General features: G+C 42.2%; 1 protein-coding gene across 5 annotated transcripts in view; it reads left to right on the top strand.

Moving 5' to 3' along the window:
• The window catches only part of pacsin2 (protein kinase C and casein kinase substrate in neurons 2), a 42,943-nt gene extending 23,219 nt beyond the window's left edge, over positions 1-19,724 (top strand). For 3 of the 5 annotated variants that reach the window (XM_079494686.1, XM_079494687.1, XM_079494688.1), the window contains 8 exons: positions 2,889-3,041; positions 3,247-3,422; positions 4,793-4,913; positions 6,430-6,477; positions 9,171-9,304; positions 12,849-13,028; positions 16,160-16,347; positions 17,294-19,724. In XM_079494686.1, the coding sequence (XP_079350812.1) occupies positions 2,889-3,041; positions 3,247-3,422; positions 4,793-4,913; positions 6,430-6,477; positions 9,171-9,304; positions 12,849-13,028; positions 16,160-16,347; positions 17,294-17,406 (1,113 nt within the window). In that variant the 3' untranslated portion in view covers positions 17,407-19,724. The remainder of the gene's footprint in view (positions 1-2,888; positions 3,042-3,246; positions 3,423-4,792; positions 4,914-6,429; positions 6,478-9,170; positions 9,305-12,848; positions 13,029-16,159; positions 16,348-17,293) is intronic. The other 2 variants (XM_079494689.1, XM_079494690.1) reach the window with 2 other exon arrangements.
• Positions 19,725-22,678: the final 2,954 nt, after the last annotated feature.

The following is a 22,678-nucleotide window of genomic DNA, read 5'->3' as shown; positions in this document are numbered from 1 at the left end:
TTACAGTTTTTAACCTCAAGACTAAAGCCAGAAATAACCAAAAAGCCAATAACCAAATAAACCGGGTATAATTCCAAACCCAACGACTAAACCTAACCCTAAATTAATCCTAACCTCAATCTTTTAAGCCTTACAAGTATGTTTTCATTTAAACATAAAGCAATCATTTCTCTTGTGAGGACCAGATAAATTATCCTAACAACTAAGCACACACACACACACACACACACACACACACACACACACACACACACACACACACACTGTCTGCCTGTTCTATGAAGTGTTGTACAGAAGGTTCTGTCTGTTCTCTAAGTGCCCTCTATCAGAGGCCTTTACGATTGGCACAACAGAGAACAGACACACGGCTGCCGCTGTGGCCCTGAGCCAGATGACAAACGGAACAACTACAGTATCACCATGACATGGCCTATGTCCCAAAACCTTCACTACACTACAACTACTACGCTGTAACCACTAGCACCATGACATGGCCTATGTCCCAAAACCTTCACTACAACTACTACGCTTTAACCACTAGCACCATGACATGGCCTATGTCCCAAAACCTTCACTACACTACAACTACTACGCTTTAACCACTAGCACCATGACATGGCCTATGTCCCAAAACCTTCACTACAACTACTACGCTTTAACCACTAGCACCATGACATGGCCTATGTCCCAAAACCTTCACTACACTACAACTACTACGCTTTAACCACTAGCACCATGACATGGCCTATGTCCCAAAACCTTCACTACAACTACTACGCTTTAACCACTAGCACCATGACATGGCCTATGTCCCAAAACCTTCACTACACTACAACTACTACGCTTTAACCACTAGCACCATGACATGGCCTATGTCCCAAAACCTACACTACAACTACTACGCTTTAACCACTAGCACCATGACATGGCCTATGTCCCCAAACCTTCACTACACTACAACTACTACGCTTTAACCACTAGCACCATGACATGGCCTATGTCCCCAAACCTTCACTACACTACAACTACTACGCTTTAACCACTAGCACCATGACATGGCCTATGTCCCAAAACCTACACTACACTACAACTACTACGCTTTAACCACTAGCACCATGACATGGCCTATGTCCCAAAACCTACACTACACTACAACTACTACGCTTTAACCACTAGCACCATGACATGGCCTATGTCCCCAAACCTTCACTACACTACAACTACTACGCTTTAACCACTAGCACCATGACATGGACCAAAACCTTCACTACACTAAAACTACTACACTTTAACCACTAGCACCATGACATGGACCAAAACCTTCACTACACTAAAACTACTACACTTTAACCACTAGCACCATGACATGGACCAAAACCTTCACTACACTAAAACTACTACACTTTAACCACTAGCACCATGACATGGACCAAAACCTTCACTACACTAAAACTACTACACTTTAACCACTAGCACCATGACATGGACCAAAACCTTCACTACACTAAAACTACTACACTTTAACCACTAGCACCATGACATGGACCAAAACCTTCACTACACTAAAACTACTACACTTTAACCACTAGCACCATGGCATGGACCAAAACCTTCACTACACTAAAACTACTACACTTTAACCACTAGCACCATGACATGGACCAAAACCTTCACTACACTAAAACTACTACACTTTAACCACTAGCACCATGACATGGACCAAAACCTTCACTGCACTACAACTACTACGCTTTAACCACTAGCACCATGACATGGACCAAAACCTTCACTGCACTACTACGTTTTAACCACAAACTCTTAACCACATTGACCCTATCATCTCTATTTTGGGCCAGAAAAACATGCAAACATTTTGCTATTGCGATTAAAGAGATTTGTAATCCGCTAAAACATTACTAATGGTTAAACGGTTACTTTATTATTGCTGTATTTTTTGGTGTGTTATTAACATGTAAAATACCACTCAAAGGCAGGGTGATGTCTGAATACAACTTAAACCGATATATCTAACCTGTGTAATTCGGCAGGAGGCTCAAGTAACCCCTGCCCCCCCCCCAATGTCACCACATTTGGAGACTGCAAACTGCCTTATGATTGCTGCCCATGTCTGCGAAAGAAGTCCCAAGTTTTTCCGCCTTGCCAAAAAACCAGGACTCTCTCCGTTCATTAATTGCCATCTGGTTGTATGTCTGTCTCCCTACTGTGGGGAGTAGGAGTAGTGAGTACGTGAATGATTTGGGTCACAGCCAGGGTCACCTCCCCACTTCCTCTCTGTTGTCATTTTAATTCAGCAATAACAAAGTGGTAAACTGCTGTTGTTGCATTTATAACTTGTATACAGCTTTGAACCATCACACCCTCCTCTTAACTATTTATTTATCCTACTTTATTTATTCACTTGACAGAGCCTCACTCTGTTGTTCACAGCGTCTTAATGCTTGCTCAGCTTCCAGTCATATGCATAAATCTTCTCTACTGGGGGTCCCTGGCACAAAACCTTTTCCGATATTCAGGCAATAGACTGCAAAAAAAGAGCTTCTTCAGGTACATAAACAATCTGTCAAGGAGAGTACCAGGGAAAAGGTACATAGAAAACACTTTAAGATTTTTCGTTTTTCTATTTTCTTTTTATTACTATTCTACTGTTATTGTCTACGCTGCTGCATTGTCTGAAGGAAGCGATACCAAAATACGTTTTACTCTTATGTACCTGGGTTAGGGTTAGTTAGTTAGTTACAAGATGTAACAATATAGTACAACCTTGAACCTTGAGATGGTGGTCCGCGGCCAAGTACAGATCATTCAATCCTATCAATTCGGGGGTGACTTGGAAAACGTTTGAGAACCCACTGGTGTGATCCACACAGGTGGACACGACGAAGAAGGCGTACCACTCGGCCTGCAAAGAGGAGAAGCTGGCGAGCAGCCGGGAGAACAGCAGCAAACTGGAGAACAGCAACCCAGACGCCCTGAAGAAGCTCCAGGACAAGGTGGAGAAATGCCAGCAGGAAGTTCAGAAGGTAACACTCAGCAAACCCAGAGACAAGACCATTGTCTCTGGTCTTGTCTCGCTCGCTCGCCTCTCTCTCCTCTCTCTCTCTCTCTCTCCTCCCCCCCCTCCTGGGGGCTTTTTCAGATGGAGATCTGTGTAGGTGGCTGTCACAATCACAAATTTTAGCTGACGATTAATGGTGTTTTTTCCCCCAATTTGTGTCTGTGCACCAGACTAAGGAGCGTTATGAGAAGTCCCTGGAGGACCTGGACAAGGTGACTCCTCAGTACATGGAGAACATGGAGCAGGTGTTTGAGCAGTGGCAGCAGTTTGAGGACGGACGCCTCCACTTCTTCAGAGAGCTGCTGCTGGAGGTCAAGCAGCACCTCGACCTCTCCACCAATCACAAGTAAGAACATGGCCCACTCTCCACCAATCGGTGGCCATGCACCGCACACAGGGGTGTGACAGTTAATTTGATCATCGATTTTAATGATAGAAATGAGCTATTGTTTAATACGATAATTATTACAAATCTTATTTTAGGCCATGTCATTTTGCAGGTGAAAAGCTGTACACGTCAAATAAAATAACATTTATTTATATCTTACGAGCTTCTCGGTTAAGTTTTCTGAAAATCCTATGATGCTATAACGTATATTATCGTTGCTGGCGGAAACGTTTTATCTCCATAATTTCATAATTTAAAATGAGGGCCTTACTTGATCAAACTACAGCGTCACATAAAAGCATCAAAAGTAGCAGACCCACAAGCTCGCAACATTTCGATCTTGTAGATCTGCTGCGTTTGCTACTTTTGAATTTGAATCCAGAACAGTTCTTTTTTTGCCCCGATCCGATCATTTGATTTTTATTTTTCCCGATCCGATATTTATATTTTTCATAGAACACTTATCACAATCGTACAATAGTACAATATCCAAAATCACAGACAATATCCAGTCTAATAATATGATGATATGGATATAATATTGATACTATGGATGTCCCGATCATGTTTTTTCTTGCTCCCGATCCAAATCTGATCATTTGAAAATGATGTGATTGGCCCCGATTTCCGATCACGTGATCGGATCGGGAGAACTATAGTATTGGACACATATGAGGTTTCAGCCTGTCAGAGACCATGTATAGTTCCATTCTAAAATGACATGGGTGCTTTCCCCGTTTTACTGGGTGAAAATGTTACCAATACAATAAAAAGAAAAGATAGTTTCAGCCTCAACTGTATACCACCAATCACACGTCATAAAAGGCACACACACAGACGCAAACCAACCAATCAGCAACAGGGATCACTGTCCATTGCAGACAGAGAATGTAGGCATTTAGCAGATGCTCTTATCCAGAACGACGTAACAAAAGTGCAAGATGTCCTGACTGATGGAGGAAGGTCAGAGGTCATTCCACGGTCAGGGGGAGCCAGGAGGAAGAGTCTGGGCCAACGTTTCCAAAACACACAATTTCACACAGTCCTAGGTCATTCCACTGTTTAGAGGCAACAACAGAGAAGGGTCAATTCCCCCATATAAGCCTATTTAAGCCTAGTACTGTCTGATTATTCCGATATGCATCTAAATATGTAATATATTGATGAATATCTTGATGTGTCCTGTTGAATTTCCACAACGTTGGAAGCTAGTATCCACTTACAGTACCTCATGGCTTCTTTCTGTGACTATTTCTAGATATGTTTGAGATGTCAGACAGTCAGCGTAGTGGCAAACAAAGTGTGTCGTCTCTCTTCTTTCACCACAGATTCCAGACAATCTACCAGACGTTGGAGGACACGGTATCCGCCTCGGACACAGAGGAAGACCTGAAGTGGTTCCGGTCCAACCACGGACCGGGCATGCCTATGAACTGGCCCCAGTTTGAGGTATACAATTTAGGCATTTAGCAGAGGTATAGCATGTAGGCATGCTGCTACATGGTAGATGAGGAGCTGCTTGATTTATATGTGCATAATGTGCTATAGTTGCGCATGTCATGTGTCTCGCACCAAAAACATCGATATACAGGTTCACAACACTTCTCCCTGCGCCGCGTTGTACATCTCAGGAAATATGTTTTGCGTCACACTCTGCTGAAAAACTTTTGTAGCGTGGGTACGATAGAAAATAACATTGTAGAGTATAGAGAAAGGAGGATTTGAATGGTTTATAAAAAAAAGAAATAGGGGAGCTTTTCCCCATAGCTCATAGCTTTTCTCCTGTCAGTCTGCCGGAGTTACGGCCTAGTTTCATGCCGGTCTTTAGCGCATCCATTGCTTGGCACCAGAAGACGTAAAAGTAAATCAACCCGAGCGCTGTCTCGAGAGTGGCATAGGAGGGGGAGAGCGATATGTGGTTTATGTGATCATCCCAAGGAGAGGCGAACCGTCAGAGAGAGAGAGAGAGCAAAAGACGTTGCGGTGCGTGTGTGAGCCTGCAGCTCTCAGGATTTATAGCGGCTGATGCTGCAGACAGAGCTGGTTTACTGGGACGGTTCATTCTTGGTTTGTGGAAAAAAAGAGTGTTTGTTAGGGGAAAGGTTGGGTAATTTGGGGAGCACACAGGACGGCATTGTTAGAAATGTGTTTGGCAACATGTCTCCCCAGGGCTTATCTTCTCTGTCACATGTGTATACACACACACACACACACACACACACACGCACGCACGCACGCACGCACGCACGCACGCACGCGCGCGCGCGCGCGCGCGCACACACAATGATGCCTCATCGACAGAACCTGTCAAACTACTTTTGAACATTTACCATGACTTGAAGCCATCTTGAAAGTAAAGAATAACAAAACATTGTGGGCAAACCTGTTCTGCCTTCATCCCCAATGAATAGATAGCCTTATCACATTTTTCAAATCTCACAGTGATTTCTCATTTTTATCACTGATTTTAGACTATTTAATTGTGGCTATAATAGAACGTATTGTAGGAGATTCCTAGGGTATTGTTTCGGGTCCAGGGACCACCACCAGGAGTCCTGCAGGGTCCAGAAGCTAGTTTCAACATACTATTGGTCTGACTGTCATTAGACCGGCAACCTACCTCAAACCCTAACCTAACTATAACCGCAAGCACGGAGCAGCGCATGTTCGACCGCATGTCCGACCGTTGTTTCTGCATGTCGGACCTTTGTGTGTCGGATCTGCGTGTGCATCCCATTTTCAGACTCATAATCTAAATTAACAAGTAGTAATCCGAAATAATCTGCTGAAATATGTGGACCAAAATGCGACTCAATCCCCTGAGCGTGTTCACTTCACACTCAACGCTTTTTAACATTCCTCCAGCCTCTCCCTTTGAAATCATCCTGCTTTGTCTCTCTGTTTGATATGACTGTCAGGTCCGCACTAAACTAAACCCGCCATTTCATCCCCCCCTATCTGACAGAATGTGGACTGGTCCAAGCCTCGCTACCACATGAGAAGGTCCATTGTAGTGAGTTCTGCATGGAAGGACTGTTCCATCACAACAGCCACTGGGGGAGGGATATATATTAGGGATGCACCGATATGGAAATTCTTGGCCGATACCGATAAAATAACAATTTAGCTAAAATAATACATACATATATCGGTATAAATACTGAATTTATACCGATATATGTTTATTTAGTTTTTGTTGTTTTGCTTCTCCCCTTTTGTGCCAGGGTAACAAATACATCTTCAATACAAGAAATAAAGGTTCTGAATCTACAGCTTGGTAGGCTGTTGATGTAGCCAACGCACAATGTATGCTTATCAACAACAGATAAATATCGGCTAATGCCAGTTTTATTTGCAGATACCGATTTTGACCGATAACGGCAAATACCGGCTGATACAGATATGTGGCCGATACATCGGTGCATCCCTTATATATATATATACACACCGTATATAAATATATATACAGTACACACACACACACATTATTTTTCACCTCCACGCACAGCACTGTCACTAACGCCTCGCTGTTTGCATTGGTGTGTTTCACAGATCGGTGTGTGTGTGTGTGTGTGTGTTTCACAGCTTGTGTGTGTGTGTGGGTGTGCTTTTAGTTCTTGTTTTTTGTCGGTTAATTCAGAATATGAAGAAGAGAACGAAACGACAGGACTTATCTGTCCCGACTACAATCTGTATTGTCCATTGAACCTTGTTGTGCGTGCGAGCAGCCTTCCCTTTTCTCTCAGAAATGCTGGATGTTTATATATGTTTTCCTGGATGTCTCAATTCCAAGAATCTCTCAGAATCCCCCCCCCCACACACACATACACACAACCCCGCCCCTCCTCCTCTATTCTCCGACCCCCCCTCCGTCTGACCCCTCTGTGACCCCTGGCGTGTTTGATCACATGATAGCCAGCCCAGCGGCGTGGCGTTGTGATGTCGCTGACCCTCGCTCGCCTCGGGGGTCACCGGAGGAGATGGCAGACATCTCGGCCTGACCTTCTTTCTGAGGATTTCAAAGGCCTGCCTGGTGGAACAAACAAAGATCTGAGGGGGGGGGGATAGGGGCAGTGGTGGAAAACATACTCAAAAAGTAAAAGTATCAATGTAGAAATACTGTGTTTACTTAATGTACCAAAAGTAGAAAGTACTCGTTATATTTATAGCAATAGGCCGAGCTTATAGATCGATAGGTTATAGTCTATATAATAGATTAAAAATCATACCGGCATTCAATGTTTGTGTTAGGACAATGTTTGTTTACACAAACCCTCAAAGCTGGACATAGCAGGGGCTAGCGCCCCTAATTATTTTTATTTTTTTTAAATCGTTGCTACTATACTATATACTGTATATATAGTAACCAGGTTAAATGTGTATTAGAAGACATGGAAAAAGCTTTGAAAAGTAAACATTGTAAGAATGTTGAATTATCCAAGAATACGGGCACTAGTCCTCACTATTGTAACTTGGGGCCTTTTCTGTCTTACTCACTCTGTGTCTCAGAGGAGGGCTGTGGACAGTTCAGAAACCTAGTGACATCTCACTCTGTGTCTCAGAGGAGGGCTGTGGACAGTTCAGAAACCTAGTGACATCTCACTCTGTGTCTCAGAGGAGGGCCGTGGACAGTTCAGAAAACTAGTGACATCTCACTCTGTGTCTCAGAGGAGGGCCGTGGACAGTTCAGAAACCTAGTGACATCTCACTCTGTGTCTCAGAGGAGGGCCGTGGACAGTTCAGAAACCTAGTGACATCTCACTCTGTGTCTCAGAGGAGGGCCGTGGACAGTTCAGAAACCTACTGAGTCTTACTCACACTGTGTCTCAGAGGAGGGCCGTGGACAGTTCAGAAATCTATTGAGTCTTACTCACACTGTGTCTCAGAGGAGGGCCGTGGACAGTTAAGAAACCTAGTGTCACCCCACACACCACCACCGGTGTAGGACCTCTCCGTGGGGTGTCTCTGGTTTGTTGCTGCTGGACACAATGTTCATGTCTTTCATAATTCTTATGCTGTATTAACAAACACACGACACTCACACGCAATGTCGCAATGACTGACACGCCAGAGCCAAAGTCTCAGCCCTGAGAGAATATTTGCATTAGTACAAAAAAAGCAAAACAATTAACCCACAATGTTAAACATTAATCCTCCAATGTTAATTTAAACATTTATAACTCGAGTGCATAATGTGCAATGTGTACCGTGAAAAGTGTATTCATATATATATATATATATATATATATATATATATAAGATTTTAATTTCATTATGCCCAATGCATAATTATGCATAATATTGTGAAATTATTATATTTTCAATAACAAGATATTCTTAGTATATTGTAATTTGTCACAGCAAGATATGTCTGTATGTCATGATATCTTGTTATAACAATACACTTTTTTTTTTTACAGAGTTTGCAGAGTTTGGGGTTGTGTTGAAGTGTGTGTTGCAGTGTAATGCAGTGCCTGTAATGCAGCGGTTCTCATCCATAGATGCATGAATTGGCCAACAAGTACTCATGGCATGGGTCAAGGTTGAGTGCTTAACCGTGTGTGTGTGTGTGTGTGTGTGTGTGTGTGTGTGTGTGTGTGTGTGTGTGTGTGTGTGTGTGTGTGTGTGTGTGTGTGTGTGTGTGTGTGTGTGTGTGTGTGTGTGTGTGTGTGTGTGTGTGTGTGTGTGTGTGTGTGTGTGTTCTAGGACTGGTCTCTAGATCTGAATCGGACGCTGAGCAGACGAGAGACGAAGAAGAAGCCGACAGATGGAGTCACGTTGACGGGCATCAGTCAGACCGGCTCAGATCAACCAGTGCAGCCGGCCAAAACCAGCAGCAGGTAGACAAACATGCACACTCGCATGCATGCACGCACATCAGTGACGTCACACGCTCACACACGTACATACAGTACATAGTGGTGCAACATTTAGTCCATCTAATGGATTTCATTGATTATACTTTTTGTATGTAATGTTTAATTTTTTTTTTGGGGTAGGGGAATTGATTTTTTTTTACAAAAAAAGCTCACATGTTGCACCGTGCCGGGTTGTTGTGAGATTGTAGAATGGCATTTTTTGTGTGGCATTTTGAAGTATAAAATAGTGATTAATCAGACTTATCTATTTGATTATTCGATTAATTGAAAAAGTAATCGATAGAATAATTGCCATGCAAATAATAGATCATTGCAGAGCCTGCTCACACACACACACACACACACACACACACACACACACACACACACACACACACATTTAACATCTTTATTTGCATTCACATTTAACAAGTGGATGCGCAAACTTGGAAAACTCTACAACAAGTGCTTCAGGATACTGATCACGGGTACAGGAAGCAACGCCTTCTCCATATATGGCGACTGCCAATTATTGCAGACACTGAACAGAATTTTGCCAATACCTTAGCTCTCGGCTTGGGCATGCCTGCAATCTGCAGGCCCCTCACGACTGATTTATGGACATTACCGAGGCTTCCAAATATGAACACAAGTAGTTTACATTTGTAGCCAAGCTGTATAATAGCATCCTTAAGACGCTGGTACTTAAGCACCTTGGTAAGGAATGCCTCTTCCAGGCTGTGGTCAAACACACACACACACACACACACACACACACACACACACACACACACACACCATCCATGCTCCTGTGAACCACACACATACGGTGTACAGCTATGCTCAAGCAAGAGGAAAGCTTGTAAAACATTCCATCGGGAAAAGCTCCGGGAGTGACGTGCAAATCCCGGAGCCGTTTCCGAGGCAACAGCAAACATTTTGTAACAGATTCCTGGGCTAGGAGTCATCGACCGACCGGTAGACCCCAGTCCAGTAACCGCATATTTGAACGCCTGCCAGAAATAATGTGGAAATTTGGCCTTGTTGGTGCCGAGGTATTAATAATAGAGTAGGTTGGTAGCAGAGTGCTAAAGGATGGTCAGGCTTTGTACTATAGTCAGTCACTTCCAAAAGAACGATCTCAGTGTACTATTAAGTATTAACTACTTTCCCCGTCACTGTTCTGGGCCAAATTTTGGACGTTAATAGCCAATTTATTTTCACCAAAGACTTCTGAGCTTGTAGATCGGTTGTTTTCAGGTGTAGAAACAGAAAAGGAGGGGCTTAGTATCTCACACCCGAGTTGCCTTGAACTAACAAAGCCTTGGAGTCTTCAAGTGCAGATCTTCAGCGATTGTTTGAAATGATGTGACGCAATGTTTACACACTCCTCCTAGCATTCCACTGTAGAGATTCTCTATCCGTATGGCTGGGGGACTAACAAGCATAGCACATGGGGCTAGCTAGCGGTAGAAAGGGGAGTTGACGCTGGGAATGTCGGGCACGGAAAGCATTTGACCTCTGATCTCCCTACATCCTAGACCCAGCCTCCCAGCCCACAAAGTCCATGTTTTGCCTGTTATCACAGGGATTATCGTTTATTTCCTTAGAGATTATTCTAATGTTTATTTTTCAATTAATCAAATAATCATAAAGTGTTTTTCTTCATTTCATATCATTTGTATTTTATATATATCAAGGAATTGACTAAATCAATTAGACTGAACATGAGTAACCACATGAGCCCTGTTTTATACAAAGGTGTCATGCAACAATAGTTGATAGATTTTTTATTTGTGCCTATATTGACATCACTCAAAGCGTGCTTGGTTGAATTTGTTTAGCTTTTGCAGCCTTTTGGACTTCACGGTTCATTTATGCTACTGTATTAAAAAAAAGAAAAAAATAATAATTTCCTCCCTCCAAAGATTGTATTAACCCATTTTTGGTGGGAACCCCTTTTGGTGTTTTAAACATTATGTTATAATTTAGCTATTGAAAAATAGCAGATCTACAAGCTCATAGCGCGCCACCGAGTGGCGCGCTACGAGCTTGTAGGTCTGCTATTTTTTTTAAATCGTGAAAATATTTATTTCAGAAAACTAAATGAGTTAAATGATCAATTATGTTTTTTATAATGGATTAAATCAATTGTTTTGATAACTGTTGCACCCCTAGTCTGAACGCACAGTTCTGCTGCACTGTTCTCACTCCACATGAGAACACGCTCTAATCTGTCACTCTCTAATTACAGTTTTTCCTGAAGGTCCCTTTAATGCGTAATTACTCTGCTAAGCATTTGTTTTGCTGACGGTCGCCGTCCAAAGTTCCACGATGCCAAACTCCCACCAGCAAAGTGTTTTGGTGTAGATTAGCGTAGCTCAGTGGGCAGGGCATGACCGTGTAAATAAAGGCGCTCACACACACACTCTCCCGGGCCCAACTGATAGCTGCTACTTTTCTGTAAACAGAGTAGAAACACTTGATAAAGGTTGACGATTTTACACTTTGATGTGGAAGGTGAACACAGTGGTGTTTGTTTGTTATGCTACTACTGTACATAAAAGCTCTCTACCCATAGAGAACGCAGAGCTGAATATGAATTGTTCAAGATGCCATTCAGGAAGTGGTGTTGTGTTTCTGCAGTCGGGTTTTATCAGCAGGTGATTAAATTGTTCTAGGAGACGTTGCCTTTGTGCCCTAGTGGAAGTGATGATGTGCAAATCAAGTTACACCATTTTCTTTCCAGTTGTGAGTCACTTACTGTTTCTGTCAGATGTTCTTTCTTGTTTTTCCTTCCTTTTTTTTACAGGGACATTGCAGAATAAACATATTGTTTGCTACTGTATGTTTAAGCTCATTTACACCCGTAGAACCTGGTGGTTTGAACTGGTTTTAGTCTTGGATCAAAAACATCTTTGTATCATTCACGACTCATTGCAGGATTACATGACGCCAAGTGTTATTGTGTCCTTGCAAAGCCGTTGACTTGTCTCTACATGCTGCAGCGCCTCACGCTGTCTCTACTCGCCATGCTGCAGCGCATCACGCTGTGCTCATGTGCCCCCAATGGCAGTCACAACAGCATGAGTCGGTCGGTGTGTTGCCATTCAAAAATCCAGAGTGCTGTGTGCTGTGCTCCCAGAGCACACTGAGGAAGTCATTGCAGAATGCGATGGCGAAATGCGATGGCTGCAGCTCTAGACTGTCTTCAACATGCATCCATAGCTAACAAAACGGGTTATGATAATATTTCAACGTGGTATGAATTGAATGCATTTTAAAAGTTTTAAAAGTGAAAATGGCAACATTGGTTAATGACTGTCACTTCTGACAGTCTGTGTACTCTAGTCTAGGATGTCAAAACCAGAGCGCTTTGAAATGGAGCCCTTGAACGCGCAAAGTGCAGAGTGCACACATTGTTCCCACCACAGGTCAAGCATTGTATTGTTCGTTTTGTATGTATGTATCTGTGTGTGTCTGTGCCAGAACCCTTGTCTTACTTGTTGTGTGTCCGCGTTGTCAGCCTGACGGTGCCGACTAAAACCGCACCGGCGGGCTCGAACCCCTTTGAGGATGAGGATGATGATGAAGATGGTGATGAGGAGATGGAGATGGAGGAGGAGGAGGAGGAGGAGGTGATGAATGCCGTGGAGGAGCGGAGCACGGCCAACCACAACAGTGTCAATAAAGCGGAAGTGAAAACGTTGGTGAAACAGGAGCAAAGATCCCCCGCCCCCCCCCCCCCCCCTCCTCTCTCTTTAGCCTGGTGTTGTGGTTTAGGATCTAGCGGCCTTGCAGCCTTTCCTCTTCATAGAGTCACCACTTTGTAGACCCGACGCTCGCAAGTCTGCTCACCATGGGTTCCATCGGCAGATAATACACAATATTTGAGTTTGGGGGATCTGATCCGATCAAGAGATCTTCATTGATGCCTGTGGGTAAATTCAGATTTCTTGGGAGCAACAGTATGAAACACCTTGAAAGTTGAATCACAAGCGAGTATGAAAAGGATGAAATGGATATCATCACAATCTATAACCAGTAAATACAATTCTATACGTGCCGTGGATACGAGACTGATAAACATTATGAGCCGTGTCAGCCAGCCTACAGCAGTTGGTATAACTATTTATATGATTATGGATAATACCGTGTATATATATATATATACAGTATATGTCCATAAAATAAAGTATGTGGTTAATGTAAGCCGAAGAGAGACATTGTTTCTTGTTGAACGAAACATTTGAACATCGTAAGCCTTTGTTTGCCACAGATCTTCTCTTTATTCAATTATCCAAAACGTAATGCAAAAATTCCGTATGACATCTCATATCATACAAGAATTCCGTCTGCAATCTGCCGAGAGAACCCAATGGCGGAGGTCACTTCCAGCACGATTTATATACTTCGTCTTACGACACAGTCACGTGCCCAAAAATAGCCTATCTACAAGATCTGGACGTGCCGTGTCCGAGACGCGTTCCGAGCTTGTAGATCGGCTATTTTAGGCTCGCAACCCCGGCGTGCGACGAAGTATACAAATCGGGCATTCCATGTCGGGCTCCAACAAGACGTCATCACTTTTCCAGACATCATCCATGTTTGTGTGTGTGTGTTCCTTCGTCTATCCTTTCGTGGGTGTGACTCCTTCCTCTCCATCCCTGTATTTAGCCTCCTTCCTGCTTTATTGTTCAGCATCTCTACTGCCCCCCCCCCCCCCCCCTCCCCTCCCCAAGGCTGTGCATTGCGCTGCATGGTCGCTGGATTGGCATCATGCACAAACCCCCAGTGGTGGAAAGTAGCTAAGCACATTTACTCAAGTGCTGTACTGTCCACTACCATTTAGTTGACGGCTTTAAGTTACTTAACAGTTGTAGATTATTCTTGAAAACATACATTGAGTGATAGATGATTATGTATAATTTTAGGTTAAGCTGCTAAATTAAAATCAGCCCCACCATTACAGCGTGCAACATTAAAGTGATTTACTTTTACTTAAAAAGATGTTAATGCTGTACTTTTGCTTGTAGTGGAGCATTTCTACAATGTGACATCACTACCTTTACATTTAGACCTGAGGCCGATACTAAAAATACCTTCTAAATCTTGACCTACAGTAACTACAGAAAATAATCTAATATTTAATCAATTTTTTTTAAACAATATGTTGCTATATACAGTACATTGCAACAACCCTAAAAGGGGTTTGAAAGGTATAGTTACGTATAGGGGAGGTCAACTGTTATTTTTTATTATTATTACTAGTATTTCACCACCGCTGGCACGAACCCAATGTGCGTCTGTCTGTCACTCCTAACAGCGCCACATCCCGCCTGTCATCAAGTGTGTGACGTACGTGCTCTCGTGCACGTGTCTTGTCTGTTTTGGGTGCTTTTGTTTTTGTTTTTGTTTTTTTTACAGTCAGATCTGAATCTAATCCTCACGTGATGTCATTTGATCATCGTAATCATGTAATCTCATAAAACCGCTCAACTAATAGCAATTTGTCTATAATTTCCTTCAACCATTAATTTGTCGATAATTTCACACTAGGATAATTGAATCACGTCTGTGTCTGTGCTTGTTTTATTTAAACCGGAAGCTTTTATTTAAACCGGAACATGTAGACACTATAAATCTGGCATCCCTCATTTGGGTATGTCATTAATCATTATAGGCAAGAATCTTAAACTGTAATAAGATCTACAAGCTCACAACATGTCTCATCACATCCAGTTGTGAGCTTGTAGAACTGCTATTTTTTTTTAAAGTTGTCCTTAAGTAACCCACAGTGTAAGCAGCTTGAGTGTGTCAGTATTATGACAGAGTGAACCGTGAACAGGTCTGACTGTAGAATGCTGTGTGTGCGTGTGTAATATTGCTCTGGGTTTCATTTGCATTATTATTCCAACGTTTTCATAGGTGTGTGTTTAGCTCCCTCTTGTGGGCACCAGGATTAAAATAACAAAACACAATCATGCATTTTCAACAGTGATTTTGGTCTTGCTTTTAGTCTCTTGGTCATGCTCATGTGTTGTTCATGTGTGTCGTCATGTTGTTTGCACCGTGTTGTCCCATGTTGCCTTGACTGTGTCGTTCTGATCACGGAAGTGAGCAAATTCATTGTTTGGCCGCAAGAAATGGCTGCTGCCAAATGCTTGCCTTGCACCGGTGATGTCACAAATCAGCATGGTTTTCACTCATTTGCGCTGGACTAGGAAAACAAATATATCTTCCTGTAGGCCACCAGTGGATTTGAACTTGCTTTTGGGCTTATGATTTGTGCTTGTTTTGAATACTGTCTGGTGTTGTTTGTAGTTTTTTTTTCCCTTGCTTTTTCTAACTTTACTTTTCCTTCCTGCTTCTCTTTAGCCGGGCATGCTGGGTTGTCCTGTCGGTGTGCACACGGCCGGTTGGACACCGACTGTTGGTATAAGCCAGTGGTTTTCAACCAGTTTCATATCGAGGCCCATTATTTATTCGGCATTTGAGCCACGGACCACCATTTGATGAGATTTAGCCTCTCGGGCCCAAAACTAAAGAATATTTTGTTGTCGTCGGATAAGATTTTGTCCACCACAATGCCATGCTGTTGGCAAACGTTGATCAAAATAACAATTATTCTACAACTAATTGTGTAGACTTCTTGTAAATGAATTAATGCAGATTTTTAACAATGCAGTCATTTAGCTGGGGACCACCTTGAACCCCCCCAAGGACCACTGGTGGTCCCCGGTCCACTGGTTGAGAACCACTGGCATAAGTCATCAGGATTCACGTCTTCTTGCCCTCTGACAAAACTCTTAACTCCTCTTGTTTTTCGCAAACCAGTGCCGGCAGCGTAGAGAAGACTCCGGATTGGTCGGACGAGGACACGGGCGGCGCCAACCCTTTCGCCACCAACGGCGACGCTAACCCGTTTGACGGGGACGAGCCGGCGTCCCCGGTGGTGTCGGTGGCCGTCAGGGCTCTGTACGACTACGAGGGACAGGAACAGGATGAGCTCAGCTTCAAAGCGGGTACAGTACACACGCCACCAAATAATGTGCCGTAGAGCAGTCGTTCTCAAAGTGGGGTCCTTCAGGGAGTTCCAGGGGGTCCCCAGCTAAATGATAGTTAGGAACCAAATGGACCCTTATGGGACTCTCAGAGAGTGTACAAATGTATACATACAATGTATTTGTACACTCTCAGAGTTACATTAACATTGATTTTACAACATAAATTGGGGTCTACAGAAATGCCATTAAATGGGAGTACATAGGCTAGTGCAGGTCAAACTGGGGGTCCTTGAAATTAAAATGGTTGAGAGTCGCTGCTAGAGCCGTAAAATATTCTTTTATGGGGGTCCCTGGCATAGCTTTTCAAATCGGGGTCCGCGGGCTAATGGGTGTCAATTTGGGGGCCCTTGACATGAACAAGTTTGAGAACCACTGCCGTAGAGACGCATACAAACCAAACCGTGTACCTCCTGGATTGACTACACGTACATCTTTAACAAATTATTTTGTTTTTTACCTCAGAAAAAATAAATAAATATAAATTCGACCTTAACTATAGATAAGTTCGTGTCGAAGTGTCCTCAAGAAAGTAGCTCATAACATCTACGGTGCATTTTTATGAAACAACACTTTGCAGATAGAGGATAATTCAAGCTTTTCATACAGCTGCAATGTTGGTGAGTTTGACGTTGTTTAATACAATCAGATTGGGTTGTCAATACATTACTTTAATCAACAATCTCTTTGATACTTATTTTATGACAGATCCACAAGTGCCAAGGTTCAAGGACAGAATCTTATCCGTCTGTCGTGTTGGCATGTGAAACCCTGACGTAACACTTCAGAGTGCGTTCTGTATATTGAGAACTAGCTCTCTAGGCACTGGGAAAATTTCAACCTGAGTGAAACGTACCTGGAGTCTTTCCAGTACTTAAAAGATATATATTTATCTTTGCTTTTCCAGGCGATGAGCTCACCAAGATAGGCAATGAAGATGACCAGGGCTGGTGCAAAGGACGGCTCAAAGACGGACTACTAGGCCTGTATCCTGCCAACTACGTGGAAGACATCCAGTAGTGACCTGAACAAATGAACAAAAGGGAAGGAAGTCTCTCCCTTCTGATGAAGACTCGGAATGGGAGATAGAGAGATAGAAGTGTTTTTCAGATTAGAATAGTACAATCCCAAAAACATTGTAGCTTGTCATCTACAGTTTGTCCTTGGTAGAACTTGACCACATGAAATCCTACAGTCCCTATTCTCTGGCTAACATTCGGTAAAAACTAGCTGATCTACAAGCTCACAAACGCATTGCTGTGCGACTCATTGTGAGCTTGTAGATCACCTATTTTTGCCAATAAGATTTGTTTTCAAAGGAAATACTAGCGGACCTAGTAAAGAGCCATGGGGGACCCCGATCAAGTATATAGGTTCTAAGTGGTTAAGTACCAAATCAGAAATCACCCACATCCAATTAACACTGACTTTAAGTTGTCCACGTGACCATGTGGGGATGATCCACACTAATTTCATAGTGGAAAAATGTAAATTATGTTTTAAGCTGACTAACAAAACCACTGTTAGATTATTATTTCTGCTGTTACAAATATAAGATAAGGGAAATTATCCCCCCCCCCCTTTGTCTTTTTACAATTATTTCAATTTGACATATGAAACCAAATGAGAACTTTACTTTCTACCTATTATAATTGAACACAGTCACAGACAATTTTTAGTTGGTATTTTAAAATGAGATTTTGAAGCAAAATTTAAATCCGGATGTTGAGAAAGGCAGGGCTGGGCAATATGTCTATTATATCAATATCGTGATATGAGACTAGATGTTGTCCAGGATTTATTTTTAAGTGTTGTCTTTTCCTGGTTTTAAACTACTTTTAATTTTTATTCTTTCAAAAACAGCCAAATTAGCACAACATTTTGCTAAATATTTTTCTAATTTGATAATATCATGATACCAATATTATAATATCAAGGTATTTGCTCAAAGATATTGTGACTAGATTTTGCCCATATTGCCCAGTCCTATGTTGAGACCGACGTAGAGCTCATACAGTATGTGCTCTCAACCGATAAGTTAAGTCAGCCACTCCCTCTGATGTTTCGGTTTGTAGATCTTTTTTTATACATCTATAACAAATGCTTAGAGATGTTAAAATCTGCTCAGTTCAGTTCCTCTGTTCAAAATGGCTCGGTAGCCCTTGAATGTACATTCACTGATTGTATTGGCTCACCAATTGATTGTACACTTAAGCCTCATTTACACTTAGTTGCATGCTGGTGTAGCATGCAGTAAATAGCAGATATACAAGCACACCACGCATCACGTTCGTGACGTGTGGTGTGCTTGTAGATCTGCTATTTACTGAGCATGATGCCGGCACGCAACAAAGTATGCCGTAAATGAGGCGTTAGGCTGATGATGTTGCTCGTTCCGTCGCTGCACCACTCGGCTCTCCACCGAACAACTCGTGCTCAATCCTTAACACACAAATCACTTTATGTTCTATAGTATAGACCATGTCGATTCTAATGAGTGTCGTTAATTTCCGTGTTTTTCCTTTAACACTCTCTGAATGTTTTTTTTAGTTCGTTTTTTCTCCTTCCATTAAGGGGTCTCACTTGAAGCTCCATAATATGTTTATTCTTGCACTGGATTTCAATTGCCAAGTAATGGGAGATTGTTCTAGTGCTGCCCTTTTTTGACATTATGTGTTACACGTTTTCAGCAATAAAATCCACTGCAAAGTATGATATTTCACAAGTTGGCGATGTTAAAGGTGTTTTTTCTGCCTGCGTGTAAATAGCATAGAAGCCTGTGAACAAAAATAAAGCATTCAGGTGATGTTTAGTTGAAAATTGAAGACTTAATTTATATTATGCCATAAGTGCTTTTGTTCTCCTGTTGGAATGCTGTGATTGGGGAATCGGTTTGTACAATAATTGAATGTTGTTGTTTTTTGGTTGGCAAATTTCCCAAAATTTGCTGTTTTTGTTACATTTGTAAATAATATGATTGTTTTTCTTTTACAGATGGCCATACTATAGTTTGAATCAACAAAATGTACTCAAATTGGTTTAATAATACTATATTTCCAAAATATCCTCTCATGTCTGATTTACAACTGTTTGTTACACGTGTTCTGATGGGAAGGTGAACTACAAGCTCCTTTGCATAAGCTCTAGTTAATTTCATTGATTGAACATTGTCTTTTATTTGATGCCTTTGACTGCAGCAGGAGCGTTTTTCTGTTTTACGGTGAGAGAGATTGTGCCATGTTCCAAGACACGCTGTCTACAGAATTCATATACTTAAATTGCACAGTTTAGATTGTACATGTGTCCCACATCATAAAAAATAAACAAATTCACTGAAATTTGGTGTTGGTGTTGACTAATTAAAAATATATATAAATAATTTTACGATTATGGGGTTGAATGGGGTTGAATCTTGTCTTGCCATGTTTCTCTAACTGTCCTTGGTTTGCCACCACACTGACCTATGAAATATAAAGCATAAAACAGTAAAATAACTAGAGAACTGCTAGACGACATGGAATGGTTTAGGATTGACGAGTACAGTAACTTGGGACGGTCACCAAGATACCCATGTACTGTCAAAATACTTCCTTAATGTCAACAAAGTCCACGGTCACGACACCAGAGTTAAACAAACCATGTTCAACCCAGATTTAGCTCAAACAAAGGGTTAAATTAATTTAACTCACTCCTATGCCACTAAAATGTGAACCCCTAGACTCCTTCAAAACCACTCTCAAAGCACGTATACGGGCAACTGCAATTCAAAACTGTCCCCTGTCAAAAGTTAAAGTCCCTCCCTATATTTCTATACGCTTTCCCTTTTTTCTAACCACTAGAGCGGTGCCTGTTGGACCCTCCACAGTGGTGCCTGTTGGCTAATTGGAACGATGCAAGTTGGAAATGCATGCCCCACCCAGATATTCTGTCTCTTTTATGCCCATATATGGAGTTCTTTGTCAGGCATACCCAAATATGGAGTCTATGCAGATGTCAGAATGATGCCAGAACAGGCCAGCCCCATATATATTATATGGACACTGGGCAGGGGCCCTGTCCAGAGCCCAGACAGAGGCCTTTTTGGCGCGGCTCTGGATAACCGTGGGTCCGACCTACTCGACATCGGGCACTGCACTCCCTGTGGGGGTGTGGAACGCATGTGTCTAATTTGAAGTCGGTGGGGCGAACGGGTCTCGAGTTACGTGGATTACAGTACACACACACACACAGCCAGAGACTTGGTGCATTTATAGATAGATCAGTTATCATTAGTCTACGGTCCCCCATTTAATAGTGTGAATTGTGAGACGGCACAGACAGAGTGAGATGTTCCTTGATGTTTATTCGGAGTACACAGCATACAGGTTAAATGCTCACGCCAGCCAGAATGGCTGGTGCTCGCATGGGCTGACGCCCGACTGACAAAGAGTCCCATTTTGATTCACCTTTTAAGCAGTTTACAGAGTGTAGGGTGTCGACAGAAATATGCATACATTTTAGTGACAAGTAGTTTGATCAATCAGTCTGTTCCTTCATGTCAACAAACCCCTTTTGTCATACAAATAGCCACAGGAAGGCACATATGAAATGGCAAGGCCCTCACCACATGGGACCGGGTGTGGGAAAAGACAGTCACAGACACCTCCGTTCTTGAATATCAAAGACAGCAGACAGACGAATTGACTAGTGCAATTAAGCCAGCCAGCTAGTCTGACCTAATGAATAACAGATCACCATATGCTATGCCCAAGAACATGAGATATTGTAAGAATTATGGATTCTCAGATTCCACAAATGCTAATTTAACTCTGAGAGTGTACAAATTATCATTTAGCTGGGTCCCCCCTGGAACTCCCTCAAGTACCCCTGGGGGTCCCCGGACCCCACTTTGGGAACCACTGAGATAGATCATGTATATGATGATTTCTGTTTTTGCATAGAAGTGTATATTTGTATGTCTTTAAATATGCTGATGAACTGAAAATGGAGTACCCTTATGTAAACAAGTCTTAGTGCTTTTTCTGGTGTACTTTCCTTGCACACTGCCCATTCTGCAAACTGTTAATAAATAATAATAATAATAAACTTTATTTGTATAGCACCTTTCATACATAAATGCAGCTCAAAGTGCTTCACAGGGCAAAAATAGAATACAATAAAACACAGTCAAGTAGTTAAAATGATAGAACAATGGCAAAGAACAAAATAAAATAATAAAAATAATAAAAACATAGAGAAGAAATAAATAAAAACACAACATGCAGCAAATCAGTCAGGACAGAGTAGGAACCCAGATATTAAAACTCAACTAAAAGCAAGAGTGAAGAGGTGAGTCTTGAGTTGAGATTTAAAAATGTCTACAGAGGGTGCGTGTCTGAGCTGGAATGGTAATTTATTCCAGGCTGTTGGGCCGTAGAAGCAAAAAGCTGCCTCACCATATTTTTTTGTGCACATTTTTTTAGGCACTTCAAGCAGGCCAGCAGTGGAGGACCTGAGGGGGCGGTTAGGGACATATCTAGGTAGGCAGTCACGGAGGTACGAAGGTGCAAGACCATTAAGGGATTTATAAACAAGTAAAAGAATTTTAAAATCTATTCTAAAAACCACTGGGAGCCAATGCAGTGATGATAGAACTGGAGTAATGTGTTCTCTCATTTTAGTTCTAGTTAACACTCTAGCAGCCGCATTTTGAACAAGTTGGAGTCTATCCGTTGATTTCTTTGGCAGGCCTGAGAGGAGGGCATTACAGTAATCTAATCGAGAAAAGACAAAAGCATGGACCAATGTTTTAGCATCATCTAAAGATAAATATGCTCTAATACGTGCGATGTTTCGAAGATGAAAGAAAGCTGTCTTGGTAGCTTGATTAATGTGCGCATTAAAATTCAGATCTGAGTCGATAATAACCCCTAGGTTCTTTACTGTCGACTTACTTCCTACATTTAGGTTACCGAGTTTTTTTTTTATCAATTCTTTTTGCTCATTAGAGCCAATTATAAGAACTTCTGTCTTATCCTCGTTCAGTTGGAGAAAGTTCTCACTCATCCAGCATTTAATGTTGGACAGACAGGATAGCAGTGGGTCAAGGGCAGAGGGGTCATCAGGGGCTACGGAAAGATACAGCTGCGTATCGTCCGCATAGAAGTGGTAATTCACTCCGAGGGCGCTAATGAGTTCTCCCAGTTTCGGTCTGGCTGGGACGCCTCACTGGCCCTGCACCGAAACGGCATTTCCCAGAGAGCCTTGCTACAACAACATAGACACGTGCCAGCTTTTGGGCCAATCAGAGCTC

Source organism: Electrona antarctica (genome assembly GCF_951216825.1).
Source record: "Electrona antarctica genome assembly, chromosome: 23".
In the NCBI taxonomy this organism is placed as follows: Eukaryota; Metazoa; Chordata; class Actinopteri; order Myctophiformes; family Myctophidae; genus Electrona; species Electrona antarctica.
This window is presented reverse-complemented; position numbering and strand designations above follow the sequence as displayed.